Source organism: Pinus tabuliformis, chromosome 8, assembly GCF_031772625.1.
Source record: "Pinus tabuliformis cultivar Carrire ecotype Pingquan chromosome 8, CPIR1, whole genome shotgun sequence".
NCBI lineage: Eukaryota > Viridiplantae > Streptophyta > Pinopsida > Pinales > Pinaceae > Pinus > Pinus tabuliformis.
In genome coordinates this window covers 166,742,981-166,765,164 of record NC_142294.1, presented here as the reverse complement: position 1 = coordinate 166,765,164, position 22,184 = coordinate 166,742,981, and the positions used below count along the sequence as shown (strand labels likewise).

Sequence of the window (22,184 nt, the reverse complement as noted above, 5' to 3'; positions counted from 1 at the left end):
AACACAAATCAAGATTTCACCTCAAATGTTTACGTCGGCACCAGAAAGTCCAAAAATCGCACTAAAGACAACTCCCAACATTATTAAAAAAATTCGGTATTGAATTTATTGACTCTACCAATGTACAATTTAATCGTTTATTAATGCCTTTTTATGACTGTGTGCCACAAAAATCAAATTTTGATGGAGTCTTTGATATCACCCACATTTATTCATGTGTAATATTGTTGATTAAAAACTATTTTAATTGATTTTAAATTCAAATTTATTAAGTATTGAGAGATAAATTTAAAAGTTAAGATAGATCTAAAATAATATTCTTACATTTCATAATAGATTTCCTCAAATTTTTGCTTCATAATAACAAATACTATGGACAAAATCATAAATTTTTAAAACATAAACGCAAAAATCACTTTTTAATTTAATTTTTATTTTACCAACACATAATATTTAAACACCTACATAATATAAGTTCAAAGAAAAAATGTGGTGTGAGAAAGGTTTAGCGGCTAAAAGAAAATTAAGTTATTATAAGAAGGTCATCAACCCCACCCTAGAAGATCAAAAGTATCTCTCTATTTTAACTAGCTCAAAGAAGAAAATTAATATAGCAAAGATTAGAACGAATTCTCATGAGCTCCATAGTGAAACAGGTCGTTGGGCAGTTCCTAAAACGCCATGGATGGAAAGGATCTGCCATATATGTGAGAATAGGAACATCGAGGATGAAAACCACTTCCTCTTAGAATGCCCCGCTTATAACCACATTAGATCTCAGTTTCACAATCTTTGTTACAATACTGACCTTCCTAGCCTTTTACAATGTCAAAATTATAGTGAGCTCGGGAGGCTTCTCTCCAAGCTTTTTGAACATAAGAATAAAATCTTAAATCAAAATAAATAATTTGTTTCTTTAGGTCCGATAGACCATTGTTTGGTTTCAGCGGAGGTTAACCATCATCATCATCATCATCATAAAGACATTACAAATATCTCTTCCATTTAAAACTTGAAAATAACTCTAGCCCAATTAATAATCATCTTTAAAAATATAATATAATTTATTAAATTTGAAAACCACTACAAGATAATTTTGTTATGAAATTTGAGAGGCCGTCGAAATAAAATTTTGTCGTGACCATTAGTATTTTATTGATTTTTTTAATATTTTTTATTTAAAAATAAATAAAAAATAAATATGAATATAATATTATAATAATTAATCTATATCTGTATTAAATTTATTTTACTACAAAAATTTTTAAAATGATTCATTTTGGGTGAAAAATGTGTTACGCTGCTTAGTGGATAATTATATATAATATTTTTATTATAATAATTAGGTAAATATTAAGTTTATAATTATGTTGCGTAACACATTTTTTCACCTAAATAATTTTTTCTTAATAAGTTATAAAATAAATTTAATACAGATATAAATTAATTATTATAATAATTAGGTGAAAAAATGTGTTACGCTGCTTAGTGGATAATTATATATAATCTTTTTATTATAACAATTAGGTGAATATTAAATTTATAATTAGGTTGCGTAACACATTTTTTTACCTAATTAATTTTTTCTTAATCAGTTATAAAATAAATTTAATACAGATATAAATTAATTATTATAATAATTAGGTGAAAAAATGTGTTACGCTGCTTAGTGGATAATTATATATAATATTTTTATTATAATAATTAGGTGAATATTAAATTTATAATTAAGTTGCGTAACACAGTTTTTTCATCTAATTAATTCTTTCTTAATCAGTTATAAAATAAATTTAATACAGATATAAATTAATTATTATCTAATTAATTCTTTCTTAATCAGTTATAAAATAAATTTAATACAGATATAAATTAATTATTATAATAATTAGGTGAAAAAATGCGTTACGCTGCTTAGTGGATATATAAATTACAAAGTGAGGTGAGAGTGATCTGTGAACAAATGATGGCGGGGAGCAGCAAAGTCCACTCAAATTGAAATTTCATACTTTACAAAAGAATACAGTACCATAAACCTACATGCATCGACCATGCCGGGGCCGGGCAGGGCAGGGCAGAATCCCGCCCCCGCGGTAAACAAGCATGGAAATTTACAAGAGATAGATGCAGGCTCAAGAGTTAGAAAGAATGGTACGATCACTAAACACTAAGTCTGATGAGCTCTGGATTTCGGCCTGATCAAATCAAAGCTCTTGCAATGATTTGGTCTTTCATAAATGGTACTTGCTTTTATCAATTTGCAGAATTTTCCCAACATAATCGCTCACTGCTGAATGGATGCGAGCTGGGATCCCATCATGTCTCTCTCGAATTTTTTAATGGATTGAGCAACAGCTTTCATGGTGCCATCATATACATACGGAATGCCTCCCACCCAACTCACGTTCTTTCTCATCGATGATTTCACAAATTCCCTGCACGGCTCTCCTCTACTGGTGATGGTGTCATGATAATGATAGAATCTCATCAAACCCTCTGTCTTGTGCTGTGTTTTCCCCATCACATTCTCAGACATGTGAACGCCAGTTGCGTACACATTTCTTGCCTGCACTGCATACTTGCGATCTCTCCTTATGCCTCTCTTCACATCCCTGAATAATAACTTTTCAAATCCCCATTCCCTGCGCAACAGAATTATCACATTGAATTTCAAACCCCAAAAACATATTCGAATTTTTTCTTCGGATTAATAGAAACCATAATGACTATTACCTGGAATAAGTACTGTTAGCCGAGATGCTGTGCAGTTTATTCTGCAAGCAGAGCTTGTTAGACATGGAATATTGCTCAATGGTGAATTGGGTATAGCCAGAGAGCTCATTCAACACATATTGCAGTGTTTTCCGCCGAGGAATATAGAGATACTCATCTACATCGAAGAAAAAAGTCCAATTCGCCATGAATTTGTACCTGTGCAAACAATCGTTCACAATGAGGAACTGATTATGGTAATACCCGTCATATTGTTCCTGCTCTGTTACATCCTGCAACGTCACACGACCTGCTCGAATCCATGGCTCCAACACCTTTCTAACTTGGGAATGGACTCCACCAGCATCGTGAAAAACAAAGTGCGATCTAGGGCCAAAGAATTTGGCATGATAAGCCATCCACTCTCTCATTCTCTGAGGATTCAGGTCACCGTACAGCGAGGAACCACAGTAGAGGTAATCATATGGGGGAGCCTGACTGTAAACAGAGGCATTGTAGGTACCTTTTTGTTCTGTGAGAGCAACGATTCTCTCAGCTTTCCCAAATTTGTTGCCATGGAGTGCATGAAGAATGAGCTCTCCACCGCTAGCATCAGTGCCCACTCTCTGAGAAAAAGTACAGTTGATAACCACGACTGTGTAAACTCGGCCATAGCCCCAGTCTGGGAGCATTCTGTGGGCCTTGCCCTTTATTGATCTTCCAGATGACGAATTTTTGGGGATCCATTCGCATTCAAATCTTGGCTTCCCAAAAACATGAAGAGGCTTGGAAGCAAGCCCGACTACAGCAAACGTAGCAGGACCTCCTCTGTATGCCCCCATCTGGATAAACAAGTATGCAGCAGTTCCATATGGGCGAAACGCCCTCTTGTTCGGATCTTCTTCCACATGAATTAACTCAGTGCTTCTACTGGTGCTGTTCAATATGGCTATGCTAGTATTATGAATAATACTGGGCTTGACCATCTCCTTCACCTCTGTTGCTCTGAATTCGAAATTGAATGCACCCGCCTTCGAATCTGCCTGAAGAAATGCTCCTCCTCCTGTGAATTTACAAGAGAAGAAATCGTGTCGGCCAAATGGCAGAAATTGGTCTGCTATAAGCAGAATCCCCATGACCACAATGGCCCTAGTCAGAATTTTAGCCTCCAAGCGACCTGAAATAAATCGAGGCAGCACTCGATCTTTCTTTTCTTTGTGTTTCCCCATAGCAGAAACCCCAACACAAGGAATTTCTGGAGCCCTCCACAATGAATTAAAGAGGAGCCAGGCATGTCCGATAACAGGAATAAGCAAATCGTGTACAAACCAAACTCTTTTTGTTTTCAAAAAATGTTTGACAAAGCAATGTACGAAGCTGAATTCCATTTAAAATTTCAAAGTTTCAGAAAATGTAAACCTTCATTATTTAAATTTCCTCACTTTATCAAACTATGGAATAAAAGAGGGCATTTGTTACACAATTAAGAATATATATACATCATTTTGCATAATACTAATATAAAGAAGATTTCTCAGCAGTTAAAGTCATTTGTATAATCAGAGTTTCACTATAAATTTAAAATCTTAAATCTTCTAACTTACCATTATCCTACTACAACTTTCCTTTTTAATAACTCAGCGCGCATCACACAGTCGGATCTTTCTCAATTCAAACCCACCTCCTTAATTTTTATATACAACAAACAAAGGTATGATCAAGTGCAAAGATAATATTACCCAAAAGCTGCTGGGTGTTGTATAAATTGACTACCACTCAACTTATGGGCCATTCGAAATTGACTTTATTGATTCTGAATTTAATGGTTTATTGATGCCTGTATACGAAACCGTGCCACAAAAATCAAACTTTGATGGAGACTTTGAAATATGGTTGCTTCATTATGGATTTAAGATTAGTAATCATTTTTGTTGGTATAATGTAACGCTTTTCCTTATCGTAAAAGAGAATTTATATTTTGTTGTGACCACGCGTAATGAATCTATATATGTAAATTTAATTATTAAAATAATAATTTACTGGGTTTTGGATTCACTGTGAATGGGTGTATTCTTTACTATAGGTCATTGGTTCAAATCCAGTGGATGCTTACAAAAAAAGAAAGGTTACTTTCAAAAGGAAAAAAAATTATTAAAATAATATTTTATTGGATTTTAATTTTTTAATGTTTTTATTTTTTTAAATAAAAAATATAAATAAAGATAGTATTAATATAATTAATTTAAATTTATTTTAAATTTAGATGTGAAGAATTAAATTTCTTAATATACCATTATTTTTAGTCATTGTGCTGAGAATGATGTGATGCTAGACATTACATATAAACAATTTTTTAAATTTAATTTCTTTATATTGTAATTTTGTTATTCATAATATTTTTTTTAGGGAAGAGAATTGTATATAATACTTAGTTCATTATTCATTATTAGAGATCTGTCAAGTGCTAATAAGGATCAAATTTCCTTTTACTCTAAAATAGGTTTGCATTTCAAGAGATTTGGTCACTGTGCTTGATAGATCGAGAGTTAATATAGATCTAGGATGGTTTTATTATTAATTATAATTATAATTATTAATTTTATTTTTAGTTTTATATAATTTGACCAAATCAAAATGTTTTATTGATCATTATTATTATTTATTTATTAAATTGTATTTTAATTTTATTTTGATCAAGTTAAAGGCATTAAAACACTTCCACATATTGAACTGGAGAGCACCTCTCTAGACAATTACTTTTAACCTTGTAACCAAATTCTTAACTATAAATAATAAAATAATAATAATAAATATCAATAAAACATTTTAATTTTCTCGAATTACATAAAATTAAAATAACAATTAATAATTAACAATTATATTTGTAATCATAATTATTGTTAAAAAAATATAAGAATTTTTAATTTCTTTGACATCTTCTTTAGATTTTCTACTTTACAACCGACACACACAATAACAAATACAATATTGAGATCACTTTAATTATATTTTATAAATGCCCCTAATTTAAAGGTAGTGCATTTTTTAATATTTTCTTAGCCATATTTTTGGATTAGTTTGAATATATCATTTTTTCCAAGGTTTTAAATTCATTTATGCATTCATATATTTTTGTCTTTTCTTACGCATAATTTCCAATGAGTTTCAATGTTTGCATGATTTCCCATGAATTTAAATGTTTTGGGTTTTTTTAAGTGCAAAATCGATTCTATATATTAAAAAATATTGCCATATTTAAAAAAACAAAAACTAGCAAAAATATAAAATAATTACACTTTCTCTTTATAAACGAAGTTCTAATAATATTTTAATTTGAAAATAACACACTCTAATTTATACTTGAAATATATTTTTTGGCGATATTTTTTCTGGTTAATTTTAACTAAAATCTGAGAGACTTTTAAAAAAATGAGTTTAAGTTGTTTAATGTAGAATTTGAGTGACCCAAAGAGTTTTTCAGAGTATGCATTATGCATTCAAAAGTACATTTCAAATAACAAAAAATCATATTCTTTCTTGAAATTGTTTTGCCAAATTTTAATGATCAAATCTATTTCGCCTATAAATTAAACTAATCCATTTAAAATTACACTTAACTTTATAAAAAAAAATTAATGATACAAATATCTAATTAATATTTAAAATAATATATTAATAATACATAAAATAAAATAATAAATATTTACTAAATTTTAAATTATTAATCAATATACTCCTAACAAATTAAAAATAATTTCATATACCAATAAATTTTTAAATAATTAAAAATATTACGGCAGAATTCATTTATCCAAAACTTTAAACCTTACCTCTATTAATTATTTTAACCAAAACTTTAAACCTTACCTCTATTAATTATTTTAATTTTTCTGCTCAAATAATAATCCAAAAATGTACCAAGTTAGAAAATAAAGGCTAATGATTATGAAAATTCATACAATAAATCATCCACTGGTAAGTAATGTCCACAATCAGCCAGGAGAACTTGCCACCATCTGCTATCCGAAGAGAGAGATGCAGGTCAGTCAACATTACTCCACGTCCCTTCATTTCATTATGCCCCACGATCCACCTTACACCCTATATTAATTGCCTTATAAGTGCGCTCCCTATAGGCCCCCTCTGACCCCCAGTGAACCTTAGGGGATTATACATCATTGCTTAATATTATTTAACATTAATTCTTCCTCCCTAAGGGAGGTTGCCTCATTGGCCAGGTTGTTTGCCTCTTTATTATTATCACGGAGGATATGGAAGTATTCCTGGGAGGAGAAGTTGTTCAAAATATCTCGAATTTTGGAAAATATTCTAGCGAAAAAAATCTTTGGAATTAGACCCCTTAATGGGAAATTGAATAGTGAGCCAGGAGTATCTCAAGATAAGAATATTGTTGACTTCTTTTGCTTTGCGATGACTAATCTTTAAAGAAACCCATATGTTTTTACTTGATTATTTGATCTAGTTCCGAAACCCCAAGCATACATGGCTTCTATTATTCCCTCAGAATTAATCAAAATCCCTCCCCCTCCTACCACCCCTTATATAATGTTTTCAAAATTAACATTTTGCTATTTTCTCCAATTAGTGAGTAGCTTTAACAACCTATAGCTATATTTATAACTGTAATATTGTAATACTTATGTTTAGACTTTATCATTATTATTATATGTATTAATTAATTAAAAAATTAATTAGCATCACCTATATTAAATACCAACACTTTCATTATTTATAGTCTCTACTTTCTCTGTCACTTTCATACTTTGTGCTAAAATTCTATATAAAATTACCCCATGTTCACATTAACGAAACGAAATGTCAAGTGAATTCAAAATTAATAACATTTTTTTATAAATAAGACTTCATTACAAAATTATCATTATATTTAATAAAACTACAATATTCTATATTTCTAAAGTGACCACGCTACTATGAGAACGCCATAAGTGGCTTGTGTGCAAGACACTTGTTCGCCCGCACAACTATCCGCCAAGACAAAGGGTTCGCTTGTGAGGTACAACTATTCCATTCCTCTAGCAGCTAGCTTGGACATAAGGACTTCATCACAGAAAGCTATCGCTTGACCATTCCTCCAACGAACTAGCCACTTGTTCATTTACAGTGCAATAATGGAGCAAACTAGCCAGCTGCAAATTATTTTATGGAGCTTCAGACACAAGGGCGTGCCAAATTTTCATAGTGTCTATATATGCAGGTTGCTTCCAATTGGTATTTTTGCAATTAGGGCTTATACTATCTTGGGTTTGATCAAAGCAACAAAGGCACGAGAAGCATTTGAGCTAGCAGAAAGACAAACAACAAAGGCACGAGAAGCATCTGAGCTAGTAATAAGAAACACAACAAAGGTTATATTTTCTTCTTCATTATATTTTGCAATTATGTGTGGTTTTGTGTTAGATATGTTCTATTTGCCTAAATTTCATGATTTCATAGCTACTTTCTCTTATCTTTGTAGCAGGGGTCTTACTTTAGCTACAACAGTTCATAACTTAGTAGTTGTATCACAAATACCTTTTCTCAATTGGTGCACCTCACACTGCCCCATCATCTATCCATTGGCCCTTGGCTCGGCTACCAATTATTGAAACAACCTAATTCACCATTCTTAATTAATTAAATTGTTCCTTTTGAAGGCAATAGTAGCAATAGTATCATAGGCATAATCTGAGCCAGATTGAGGCTTCTCTTACAGTTTACCTCTGATGGGTGGGGGTATGCTCTAACACCCCTTTCATTTAACTACTTTTGGTTATTTCCTTCCATATAGTTGGGTCGATCCTTACCATTTATTTTATGATTGTAGTGTGCCCTGCTATAGTAGTTGCTACAACTCTCAAGCAAGAGAGATATAGTCCTTCCCTACCTGCATGTTGTGTTAAACATCATAAACCCCTTCTTAAACCGTTGGGTCATGTATTTACTTCTCTAGTCAAAGCTCTCAATGGTCCAACAGTTTATTTTTTTTTTTCAAGCATCTCCAGTCCTAGATTTTTTCTTAGGTTGGTGATGGTAACTCAAATCATTACTCTTGGCAGAGGCCAAAAGATATTACAACACCATTAAGAAAATCCTACAAGATTGACACTAACAATCCTGAATCAAATCTTGCAGGAGAAATTGTTGATGCAATGGAAACTACTTAAATAGTCTTCAGACAACCTAATCTATAGTTTCCACATATCAATTTATTGAGAATAAATTGGATCTCTTATTTAGCGCCTCTAGAGGGGCTTGCTTCTAATATTTGATCCTAAGGATTACTTGGCAAGAAATATTTCTAGGTTATTTAATTGATCTGTCAAACTATTGACTAGTAGCATTTCTCCTAAGGGTTGTAGAACTAGGGTTCATAGATCAACTTGTATTATATGCTTTCAAACCCTTATTGTCTCCTTAACCGGGGTTTCTCATTAGGAGATTTTTTAGGTCTAAAATGGGTCTTCTAAGCAAAATGTACAACCAAAATAAACTTTATAAGAACCAATAGAATTCAAGATGATGATGTCAACCATGGGGGATGATTCACCATTTTTGGAGTAAAAAAGTAAAAATAATAAAATAATAAAACTACTTTTTCAACTCGTATTTTAAACTTATCTCCCTAAGGTTTTACTCAAATTTGGAGCGGAAGTACATGCTGGATGCAAAACTTAATTCCTCATCCAAGGAGTACCCATGTTGCATACTTTTGATGAGCCCTGCTATACCAAAAATGAGAAATACATAAAAATAAAATGTGATTGCATTCGCGTTTTTCATATATTTCTCATTTTTTGTGTAGCAGGGTCCATCAAAAGTATGAAACGTGGGTACTCCTTGGATGAGGAATCAAATTATGCATCCAACGAGTGTTTCCACTCGAAATTTGAGTAAACCAATAGGGAGATAAGTTGAAAAAATAGTTTTTTCTTTTCTCCCTCTAAAAATTGATGATGTAATCAAATCTTATTTTATTATTTCCACTATTATTTTATAATTTCCTTAGGAGGCCCATTTTAGACCTCAAAAATCCCCTAATGCGGGGTCTTCAAAAATACTTCCCTTTTTTAACCATATGGATTGTTTCTTTCACTCACGTATGACAACATACTTTGCAAATCTCATTGTAATAGATTCATAAGATGATATCATTGGTATTGACTGCACCTTATTTGGAGACATCATTTGTATTATAGGGGTTGGTACCTTTCTATTGGATGTGGTTGGTGATGTGAAGATGACTCAACTTTTAGTAAAGATCCATATTGACTCTAACAAGCCTATGGATGCTTGTTTACATTTCAAAAAAAAATTATGGATTAAGTCCATACAATTCCCTTTACTGGAATGAGCCTTTTCCATTTGTTGCACTATCATATGAATCCATGTGAAGCAAGATGGAACCAAATTTCATTGAAAAACTAATGTTATGAACATAATTGGGTGTTTCAAACATGAATAAATCCTTGTTTGTTCCTTTTCATCCTTTTATAGACACCTCACGTGGAATCTAGTGAAATTTGCTTGAAAAAGTTAAAAAATAGTGATGTCAAATTTCACTTTCAATGATGGTGACGTTGATAAATTACTACATTTCTAGAATACTAAGTGAAGAGGTCTAGGGGTCAATAAGTGATAATGTTGGCATCAATAATTTGTAGAGAATACTAGTCAAATATGGTATCACTAAAGTTTGGAACTTCTACAATGCTAATGAGTCCAACTGGCTTGGGAAAAAGGAATTCTACAAAGTAAAATATGGAACAAAATGACTTCTACAAAGTAGAAGATTGTTCCATTTCCCTGGCCACATTCCAATGAAAATCTCTATACTTATAAGGATGTAAGACATCATACCCTTCCTAAGAGAATGATAAGAAATCTACATTTTATGGGTGTCAAAACAACATGTTGAAACATTTAATAGGATGTTGCATGCAAATCTATAACATGCAAGACACACATAACTTTCTTCTCTCTCCTAATGTGAGATAAACAAGTGTCCTGTAACACCTCCCTTTCAAAAAAAAAATGATTACCATACTAGTAAAAAAAAAATGGAAATTACTTAGTTCACAAGCTCAGTAATTTTTCAATGTTTTAACTCTCATCGTTGTAAATTAATACCATAATGTTTTCCCATGGTTGACTTGGGCTCCTTGCCTTTGGACCGCAGTCATGTTTTTCTTTAAATGTATATTTACACCAAAGGTGTTTCCTCTCCAGGATTGGGTTGGGTAAACATTGTTCAGTCCAACCAATCCCAAAGCTCCCTTTTTGTCCTCCTTCATCAAACCAAAATATAACACATGGACCTAAGACGAGGTTGAGAAATTTTTTGAGAAATGTGCCAAAATTGATACATTCACCCTAGCTTCCCCTATCCTCATCTTCGTCATTTGAATTTATGAATTGTACAAGTTGTCATACCTTGCAACATTGTCTGCACTGAACTCATAACTCGCAGTGTTGTCTGCAGTGAACTCAATGCCATCAACTTTTGTGGCCCTTTTGAGAGTCACCTCAATAGAGCCGCTACGCATTAGACAAGAGTCACCTCAACAATCATCAACTATGTCAATGAAATTCAAGCTCAAGGACTGCCAGTAGGCCTAGAAATAGCAAGGAAATTATCTCTACAATGCTTTCTCCAAAACCGAACAATGTGTGCTCCTTACACCAAGATGAATCTTGTGAAATTAGAATGAATAAGAGGACCAGGTCATGCTTTGTTTGGCTTGTTCATTGCAAAATTCTTAAACTTCCATTAATGTTATCACACGACAATGTTGTACGTTTACATTCAAAGTTGAAACTTATTGAAATTTGAATTCAAACAACATGCTATTTAGCACATTCACACACTCCAAGATCTTCCAGGCTGCCTTAGATACGTTTTAGAAACATATTAGACTAATTTACACACAAATATCAAATCACCCATTTTTATATAATAAAAAAACGTTTGGAACTCCAAAAAGATCAATCTATCCTTGAATCGATTTATTTACGTCTACGCAAGCCTCAATGACCTTACAATCAAAGCAAGGACATTCCGGCAACTCCATTTGATCTGGCCCCAATTACTATTCGATCATCCAAACTGTAGCGCATCGAAATTTGAATTCAAACATAATAATCAATTAATATGTACATTTCAAATGCATATATAAAGATATTAAAATCAAAAGTACTAACCACTTTAATTTTATTTTTATAAGACAAAAAAGAAGAGATAATAATTGGGCTCTACACCTCATATGGATATAATCCACTGTAAAAAATATTAAAATCAAATTAAAGTCTAGAGATCTTCCACAAAAATATCAAGATTATCAACTCACATTGGAATGTTATACTTACAATATTGGCGTGTGATTGTCGTGGAAATTTGTATTGTTTATGACCAATTTTTGTTTGGGCATCAGGATCCTTAATTTGTTTTTGTGGCGAAATATCCCAATTGGTGTATAAAATTCCAAAATCTTTCTCCTTGTTATCAATGAGAATGATGTAATTAGTATCAAGGCGTATAATAAAAGTATAAACATGACTAAGTTGATTTGTTTCACAAGATACCTTCTGGTTAATAGGATGGTTCTTTTCAACATGACCAAGAATTGCATGAACCTTCTTTGTACTATAACCACATATGTCTAGACCAAACATGATGTTGTAAGGTGTATCTCCACCAAATTTCTTTTGGTCAACATCACCACTCAATAGCTTCACATATCCACCACCGCAGTCAAGTTTATGCTCATGCTTGACAAAAAATTGAAGAACAAATGTCTTATCCTTGTTATTAAACTCTAGCAATTTAGCTAAAATGGAAAAGAAACGTGCATCTGGATGAGTTTAAATCCCTTTTTCATTGGGGTCCTGTTCCATTTTCCAGTAGTGTGAATCCATTCCCCTACTGCACCCTCATCCTTCTTCCAATCAAATATCACCCAACGATTTTCCCATCCATCGTTGAATCACTCTTCGAGATAAACATGAGCAGAGGATATCGAAGCAAAACACATGAGCAAGAGGGACAACTTGACCAATCCTCCAGACACCATTGTCAAGGGTTTGAATTTGATCTAACATCAAACATGGATCTATACATCTAAAATGCAAGTATACTTTAGCAAATAGATATATACACCTAAAATGCAAGTATACCTTCAACAAATGCTTCAGAACTAGAGAGACATCATTAATTGCAAGGCCTAGAGGTTCATGGAATTGACATCTCTCATGAGTTTCTCGTACCCCAATTTTTTTCAGCTCAAATATGTAAAACTTTCTCAAGCTCTCCACAAACATTGTGAAGCTCTACGCAAAGACAAGGAAAATTGGAAGCCAAAAACAGACATACATGTGTCGATCTCCTTGTATGAAGAACACAATGCGGAACAGGAGGAGGTGATGAGTGTTTATTATGTGGTAGAGAAGCCTCGTGAATGAATCAATATCTTAATAATCATCATTTTTCCATTTCTCTCTCTCTCATCAACATTTATTATTGTCCCATGCAAACTTACAACTTTTCAATACACCCATCTATACAAGACAAATTCAATGATCGTATATGAGTGTGGAATTATTATTTTTGTGCATTATTTCTTATTAGCCGAATATTAAATAATTTTCACATAGGTTTTGAGTTTGGAAGTGATTGTGATGGATCGAGCAAGAAACAATGAGAGAAGGAACAACAATATGAGATTAGTCGATTCTCTCGATTCACATATAATTCTAGACCTCAAACAGAAAATACAAATCCATCCATATCATTCATAAATTCCTTTGCATTTTTAAGGTTGTATTAAGAGAATTGGGCAACAACTTATTTCGGGGATAAATAATACTTTCATTTTCCCCATAATCTAGTTGCTCATGTGCATTAATATATTTATAGTGTAGTTATTGGAAAATTTTGTTATATTTCATTTTGTTTAAAAAATAAATGATGACTCAACCATTTGATTGGATTAAAGAGTTGTTCACTAACAATATGAATCGAATGGGAATTATCTGTTAGTGGGCATGGATCATAGAGTTTATGAGAATCGACACATTAAATGTCACATAACTTTAATGCCATGTTTTCAAATTTTTCATATACCTTAATCAAATTCTTGATAGAAGGGAGTAGCTTAATTCATCTTAAATTTTGGAAGAATCAGAGAATATATGTTCATGATGGTGAGATTATACATCACAAATTCAATTTTTTTCTTCATAACCATATTTTCCAAGATCAACAATATTGTATTTTGTAAGACCAACAAGATGAAAAAATTCTATAAATTAATGCAAAGACCACAAATCACATGAGTTATTTAAAAACAACGATGTATCAATATTTAAAAAATAAAAATGTAAAGATAATTGAATAACATTGTTTTTCGACCAACAAATAAATGAATAGATCTTCCATAATCCAATATATATTTTTCACAAAATAAAATCACATATTTTCCCATAAATGTTGTAATGATATAGAATTTTTAATAAATAATCAATAATTAAATAATATTAAAATAGATATAATTTAAATTAAATTGTAACTTGTAAAATTGAAAAAAAAATGTAAAATAATTTTTATACAAAATCTTCTATTCTTTTATTCTTGTGGTGTACTTTTGCAACTTTAGGGGAAATTACTAGTTATACATGCTACTATGCTTTAAGAGAGACTCTCCTTATGGGTTTCTAGGCTATAGTATGTGTATCAAATAAAATCGTCGCTGAATATATTTACATATCGTCATTAATGAGTAGATAATACTATGGTCTTGACTATACTTAGTGGTTCTTAGCCGACATAGAAGTCAAGTTTGGATTATCATGTAACACTATTTTTGAACCTTCATAAATTGCAAGATCCTCACTTAGAAGTTTTCCAACTCTACATCTAGCACACACTGTAATTCTTAGGACCTAATTTGTTGGAATTGATGTTGGGGTGGGCATCGACGGTATGGATCATCATTCCTAGAGATCGATGGTGGAGGTGGAATGAAGTGGTTATGGAGGAACTACCCTCCCTCACACTACGTTGCCTCGCCCTCAATTGTTTCGTTCACCCAACAAGGTTTTTCGCTCTGCAATAGGTGGAGACCCTCCATATTTTGGTTGTTAGAATCATGATAGTAGTGTTTGGGCATAGGTTTGTTTTCATAATGCTGGAGGCTTCAGATCTACATTCTGAGTTCACTGCATAGAGAAGGAACCCTTCTCTTACTATGCAGAGAGGAGGTAAATACTTTGGTTATTTTCAATCGATTTTCCCTTTCTAGTGTACTCTAAATAAATGACTTCTTTTTGTATTTCCCTTTGCAAGTTTCAATCCCCTTGGTTTCAGTTAGCAAATTTAGCTTATTATGTTTCAAAATCGATTTGACTACCAATATTTTCTTACAATACTATCTCTTAGGATTTATTTACTCCAGGTCTTCAAGAAAGGACTTCGACCACTTTGTATTTAATAAAAACCCTGGGTATCGGCCACACTGCCTTAAACTCTCATCCGGAGATACATGTAATTCTTAGAGCTTACAGTTGATTGTCATGAAATTCCTTATTGAACATACGTGATGTGTATTTCCTGACAGTTGATGGCATAGGCTCCGACCCTATTAATAAATAATTTAATATCATATATGCACAATGTTGTGACTTGCATGTTCTCCATTTCTTTTTATGTCTTGCATTACGAATTTTGGAGTTATTGTTAATTTTTTATGTAGTTACAACCTCTCGTCGCTACCCTAGTAAAACAACTCAACAAATTGGTAGATAATTAATGTTTATCAGTTTTCAATCCTTATTTATTCATTTTTCAACCTCTCAAACTGTCTTTAGGGCTAACAGTGATTGACTAAATTTCCAGGGCTTGTTTCTTCTGAAACTCTTCTAGGAGGAAGGTATAGCTCGATAAGTATTCTCCTCCTCTGTTACTAAGGCTCTATTATAGAATATTATCATTCATATTTGGCCTTTTTTTACAGAAATTTTTATTCGGCTCTCTCCCTCAATTCTCTTCATTGCATGGTTTCTCTTACTTGCCTCACGAGCTTCTAATGGAGTTGTCGAGTCTAGCAACGAGGGTTCCTCTTCATGTTGTCTGAAGTGACATACAGGTCTTATTCCCCATTTAACTGCACAAGGTACATTAGACTTCTCTGTGACTCTATTATGCTTCCAAATATTCTTAAAGTTTTTCCCCAAAATTTAAGCTAATTCTTTCCCTTTCTCTATTGACAGGGTTTTCCCATGGAATGCCTTCAAGGTGACCTCTAGGTAATTCTTATCTCCACCCCTTTTTTTATTGGTTGATGAGACTTAATTTCTTCCTAAATTCTTTCCTTTGATTATGTACACAAGTACTCACTTTGTTCCACACTGAGAGCGAATACCATCAATTCTTGCAACTATTCCAGGTTTATCTAACACTGAATTCCTCTTCTCTATCAGGACAAATTTTAAGCCCAAATAATGTTTTCTACTTAAGGCTGCATTAGAGTTTTTTTTTCCTCCTTCCAGGTATTTATTAACTCTGAGTTTCGGCTCCCTTTACGTTTTTATGTAACTTTTATTACGTTTTCTACTAGTTTACAATGCCTCATCTTACGACACATTGTCAATTGTAGATTACACAATCTGTGTTTTTTCCTGATCTTTTGTTTCCACATAAACTTGTTTGCTCTAAGCTCTTTGATACTAATATAAATTGCTCTTAAATTAGTCACCAGTGATTGCAACATGAATATCTTCTAGTCCTTATGATTTTGGAACCATATGTTCTAAATTGCTAGCAATATCTTGACTCAACTAATATATCGATATGGGAGCTATAGGGGTCGAGTAGTGGGGAAGGCCATATAACCTAGCATCAATATTGTTAGCAGGGAAAATTTTAAGAACGCCCCCTAAATTTATAAATATAATAAATGGGCGAATCTCCATGGTATATAGGAAAAATGGAAGGCGATTTTATCAATAATATAATATGTATATATAATTTTTTGGCGAATCTCTCACCAGGCATGGCGAATATTTTACTCAATTATAAAATCTTGTAAGATCTTGGCGAGTCTTTCACTAAATAATAAAACTTTGTAAAGTCCTAGTGAATCTTAGCATAGGGTTTAATTCCCCCATTTAAATAGGCTACATTCCACGTGAATACCATGGGTCAATACCATGTGCCATGTTGGTGAATACCATGGGTCAATACCATGTGCCATTTTTAATTTTATTAATTCTAATATTAGGGTTAATAATGGTTTTTTGCATGGTATTAATAACAATCTAGTCCATGGTATTTGTCCCATAGTATTTTGGCCATAGGTTTCACCTAAATATAACCCATTTTTTGAGTGTTCGTAAATATAAGGTGACCTATGGAGTAAATATAAAAAAATGTTTTATTTGTTTACCATACCTCTCGTTTATTTATATTTTTATTAATTTACCATACCTCTTTTACAAATATGGTATTTGGCCCATAGGATTCACTTAAATAAAACCTCTTTCTTGAGCCTTCATAAATAGAACGAGGGTTATGGACTAAATATAAAAAGAGGTTTTATTTATTTACGATACGTCTAGTTTATTTTTATTTTTATTTATTTACCATACCTTTTGAGTAAGTATAAAAAGACGATTTATTTATTTACCATACCTCCACTTTACTTATATTTTTATTTGTTTACACCCTTACATGTATATAAGGTGACTTATGGAGTAAATATAAAAACTGTTTTATTTATTTACCATATCTCTCATTTATTTATATTTTTATTAATTTACCATACCTCTTTTATAAATATGGTATTTGGCCCATAGGATTCACTTAAGTAAAACCTATTCTTGAAAATGGGCGAATGGATTCACTTAAATAAAACCTATTCTTGAAAATGGGCGAATGCAAGGTTGTAAGTCCTAATTTCAAGGGCTAAATTTACCTTTTTTACCCTCTTCCTTAAAATAAGGTGGGCTATTTGAGGTGATTTGTAAAAATGTACTATGATACAAAATATTCGCCCACTAAAAATTTAAAACCCCTTAATTTCGCCAAAGGGCGAACATTCGCCCCTAAAATTATCCTTGATTGTTAGGCCCTATGTACTTCCCTTCTTGTATGTTTTTGTTTCACTATGATAAAAAATTACATGACTTTTTTCTGGATCTACAAATAGTTTCAAGAAGTGAAGAGAAGCTTACATTGTTGTATTGTAAAGTCTCCAACAATTCTAGAACTGGATCAATCTAAGAAAATGGTTGGGAGCAAGTTGATACAATGGAGTTACATGTGGAAGACTGCCCTCTAACAAGGGTTGACTCCTCCAGTACTCCACCTATGGATGATCTCTGCATCTTCCACAATTCAGATATACCCCAACTATTATTTTGTTGTGTTAAAGGTGAACTAGAATTCAAAATGTTGCAAAAAAATGCAAAAGAGTCAGCTAAATTATATTGTGTTTCTTCCTAATTACATCTCAAGCGATGGAGTTGAAGGAACATGCATAGAAGAGAATTGCATTTTTGGTGTGGAATCCCACTCAATTGCTAAGTCACTACTCTTACTCTGCATTCCAACCTACACAAATGAGTTGAGATAATTTATTGATATGGGCTACAAGGGATTCTATAATAGAATTCATTAATATTTTCCTCACAAGGAAAGATTCTATGTAGTGCAAGTGAATCTGGAACTAGTCTTATCCCATTAAAATGAGAATTAAGTCTGATTTACTGCAAATATTGATTATTGTCTTATAGAAATAATGTTCTTAAAAATTGTTGGACTGTTAAGTAAACAGGGGTTCACCATTAGTTGAATCTTGATCTGTGTAACCTACCATGCCATTCTTTTCTTAAAAGGTGTTATACAATGTATACAACTAACTTACAGTTGCAGCATTAGTTTGTGCGCCATCACATGCAGAATCCTAGGAAGCTGAGGATTTTCCTCTCCTCGAATTGGAACCAAAGATAACCATCACCGACTCAAAGGCTGAATAATTAGGTCACCAGGATAAAAACAAATTAACCAGATCAGTCATTCACTGCACAACGTTAAATTGACATCGAGGTCTAGATCAACTTTCCTAAAGCCCTGTTGGAAATAAGATACTAAATCAGCCTTCCTAATCCGATTTAAATTTCAAATGAAAAAATATTAAGAGTCACCTAAACCTCCATTGAAAGGAAATTCCAAATCAACTGTACTACAATTGGCTATACTACAGGCCAACACATTTTAGCCACCATCATATCTGTTGTAAGAATATGCATGTTCAATTTTGTTAAGACCATGTAGGAAAAAGGGGTGGATCATAAAAGATTGATTCTCCAAAACTTAATAAGACACAACCAAGCCTGCAAAAATCAATACTAGATATAATTTGGAGAAGATGGATAAATTCTTCACATTCTATGTCCACAATCTAAAATTTTATTTATTAAAGATTATGCTAGTTGGATAAAAGCAAACTTTAAGTCTGTTGGAAAAAGAAATCCATACTTCAATAACAAAAGCAAGCATTTGGGTTGAATGGCAGTGGAAAGGAGACTTGAGCCAAAGTGTGGCTTGAGGGGGAGGTGTAGAAGATAGCAATCCACGTATTGATATCAAATCAGTAATTGTGCCCATCACAAAAGTTGTGTATCACTCAGGGTAGAGAAACTGACTGGCAGAAGGTGTTAGTTTACATATGTGGCTCAAAGATTTTTCCAGCTACAATGATCTTACTTCAAAATAATAGCATACACCAGTACAACACCCTCATTCAACAGTCCATATGTTACAGGAAAAAGTGTCTATATAGAACTGCTCTATCCCACTAAGGTGTGACAGCTGCCTTAGAAACAAACAGAGAAAAGCTACTTATGTTTTTCCTTTATGAATTATAGATAGAGAGGAACAGAAAGACCAACCTCTGTCTTGCGCTAATCCCTTGATTCGATCCCTCTCTTCTTTGATAGTCCTCAGCTACCTACTCCCTTGCACGCCCAGCGTCACAAAGTACCTGTAAGATCACAGAAGCATAGCACTATACAAAGACATGGATCTATAATCATAAACAATCTAGGATCAGATGTAAATTGACCATACAAATGTAACAAGCATCAATGATACAAAGGCATGGAGGAAAACTCAAATAGCTTTTATTGATAAACAAGAAAAGAGCCAGGAGGATTTACAACCAGTTATTCCGACCCAGCATCAACCTCCCAGCAAAGAAGCCCCTCTTCACCTCAAACAAAGCTTAGATCACCTAACAATCTGATGTTGGTCTCTAGAAACCAACAACAATTCCTTACAATATGCAAAATTCCAGCCTCTGGATCTCTGGGATGAGGGATCCATATATAGATATCTGTAAGGGGGATGAGTCAGCTTGTGATTTGATTAGTGTCTTCTCTCTGATAGTTCTTGCTTCCACTTGGAGACTGAGGGCCTCTTACTCATCCTTGGTCGAATTCAGTGAGGCAAGTGTCATGGGAGAAGATTCTGGAAGCTTCCATTGCCTCTCCACCTCGCAGAATGACACTGCCATTTGTCATTTCTCGCCCATCGCACCCCACAGAAGGGACTTTTGAAATGCAATGCACCCTCACAGTGTATTTGGGTGAGATGCAACGCACTTAGCCAGTGGAGCAGCTGCAATGATCCTGTTTTGACTAATTCTGAGCAATTTCTCATGGAGAACTTCTGGGAGAAGTTGTAATCTGTTGACCTTGTTCCTTTAGGGGTTAGAACAATACTTTTAGGGACTTAGGAGCCCTTGGTTTATGGACATTCCATGCTTGGGGTTGTAGGGCCCAAAAATGTCTATAACAGTTGCCCCCTAAAGTATGAGGCTGTTAATCTTTTGGTGTCGGGTGAAATGCTTTATTATGAGGATCCGAAGTTCTTTCAATGCTGGGAGGAGACCTGTAATAAGATACAATACAATACATTATCTTCATACTATTTTCATGATCTAGCTAAGGCGGGCATTCCCATGCTCAGCTTTATAAATTCATTTTAATGTACATAGGACAGACAATCGTTTGAGTGTAGACTGATGATTCTGATAGAGCCATCATCCTTTTGAGTGGATGATTATCTGTGCAGCAATGATGTGCATTTAATGTCTTTATTTCCCTGAATATATATCGCAGCCCGAATGGATGAAACTAGATCCGGGGTCTTCAATCTCGTCTGATCCTCACTCGAAGTACAAGTCAATCCATGTGAGAAATGTTCTGAAGTCAAACATGGAAAGACATCGCTTGATTACCAATCAATGATGTAAACTGTTAACAAGCGCGAGAGGAATCACCAATAATGATAATGACCCTCAAGGTACTGCAGTACAATTCACGTGGTGTGAATAAAGGACTTGGCGTCGAACACCACGCAAAATCTTTCGGTCGAAGGCAATTGATGTAAACCTATCGCCGGAAGTGAGAAACTTGCCATTGAGGCATGCAAGCTTCAAAGTACTGAATGGGGTGTTCCTAGATCAACTTCTTGGATAATGAGCTGATGTCGACAAGAAGTGATCCGTCACAGGAGGGCCTTAATGAATCCCACATCAATGACACGGAACGGAGTAAATGATTTTAATGGAGGTGAAAACGATCTGGTGATATAAGGTTCAGGGTGGCGGTCATGAAATAATGGAGTATAATGTATGGTAGTGGGTGAGACACAGGTGAATTCTCTGAATGACTTCTCTTGAACATATCGGCGACACTGATGTGATGGATTGGTAGCATTAACCCCAAATGTGGATGGTATGGCGTGACCATGGTGATGTGACCGGTGAATGAAACAACCCAACCCGACTCGGACACGGAGCGGAAGTGTCATGTTCAAGAGCAACTTGCTACCAACAAAGTTTCTTTAAGTTTTCTTCCCAATTTATCCCCAGTCATTGCTGACCAGTACCTCTTTATTTTTGTCAAGCTTGAGGAGGATAACATATGCTTGTTCTATAATTTGCCCTTCGGGCAAACCCATCACTATGTTTTAACGAGCCTAGCGATAGTGAAACTCGTTCTCGTCTATAGACAAGTTTGTCGCTATTAATCTTTTTAACGAGTTTAATGACAAGATAACTCGATCCTTTTCAATTTTAGAGAGTCTGAAAAGGAACGTAAAGGTAACTCCAAAATTCCTTTTTCGTCATCTAATCCCTTAAGTCCAAAAAAGTATAAAACCATACAGAAGGGATGGATTTTCGATACTTTTAACGAGCCGAACAAAACAAGCGCTCGATCTTTTTGTGTAAAATCCCTCAGGTCCAAAAAGAATAAAATCTAGAGGAGGGATAGCACTTCCTGTCCCTTTAATGAGCTGGAGAGGCCAATGGCTCGGCAATCTTTTCATATTTTACAAGTCAGTTGAAAAGAGCTTAAAGGAGACTCGTCTTTTGAGGAACGAGTGATAAAACGGGTAG

The 22,184-nt window shown here is 33.6% G+C and overlaps 1 protein-coding gene and 1 pseudogene across 1 annotated transcript; both read right to left on the bottom strand.

Annotated features, from left to right (window-relative positions):
• Positions 1-1,982: 1,982 nt before the first annotated feature.
• On the bottom strand, positions 1,983-4,210 carry LOC149234658 (galactan beta-1,4-galactosyltransferase GALS1-like). Its single transcript, XM_089461219.1, has 2 exons — positions 2,731-4,210; positions 1,983-2,639 (listed from the first exon to the last, which is right to left on the bottom strand). Exons 1-2 carry the CDS (start codon positions 4,095-4,097, stop codon positions 2,282-2,284), a joined length of 1,725 nt encoding a protein of 574 aa, XP_089317345.1. The 5' UTR covers positions 4,098-4,210; the 3' UTR covers positions 1,983-2,281.
• A 7,776-nt stretch (positions 4,211-11,986) lies between these two features.
• LOC149234657 (calreticulin pseudogene) lies at positions 11,987-12,797 on the bottom strand (annotated as a pseudogene).
• Positions 12,798-22,184: the final 9,387 nt, after the last annotated feature.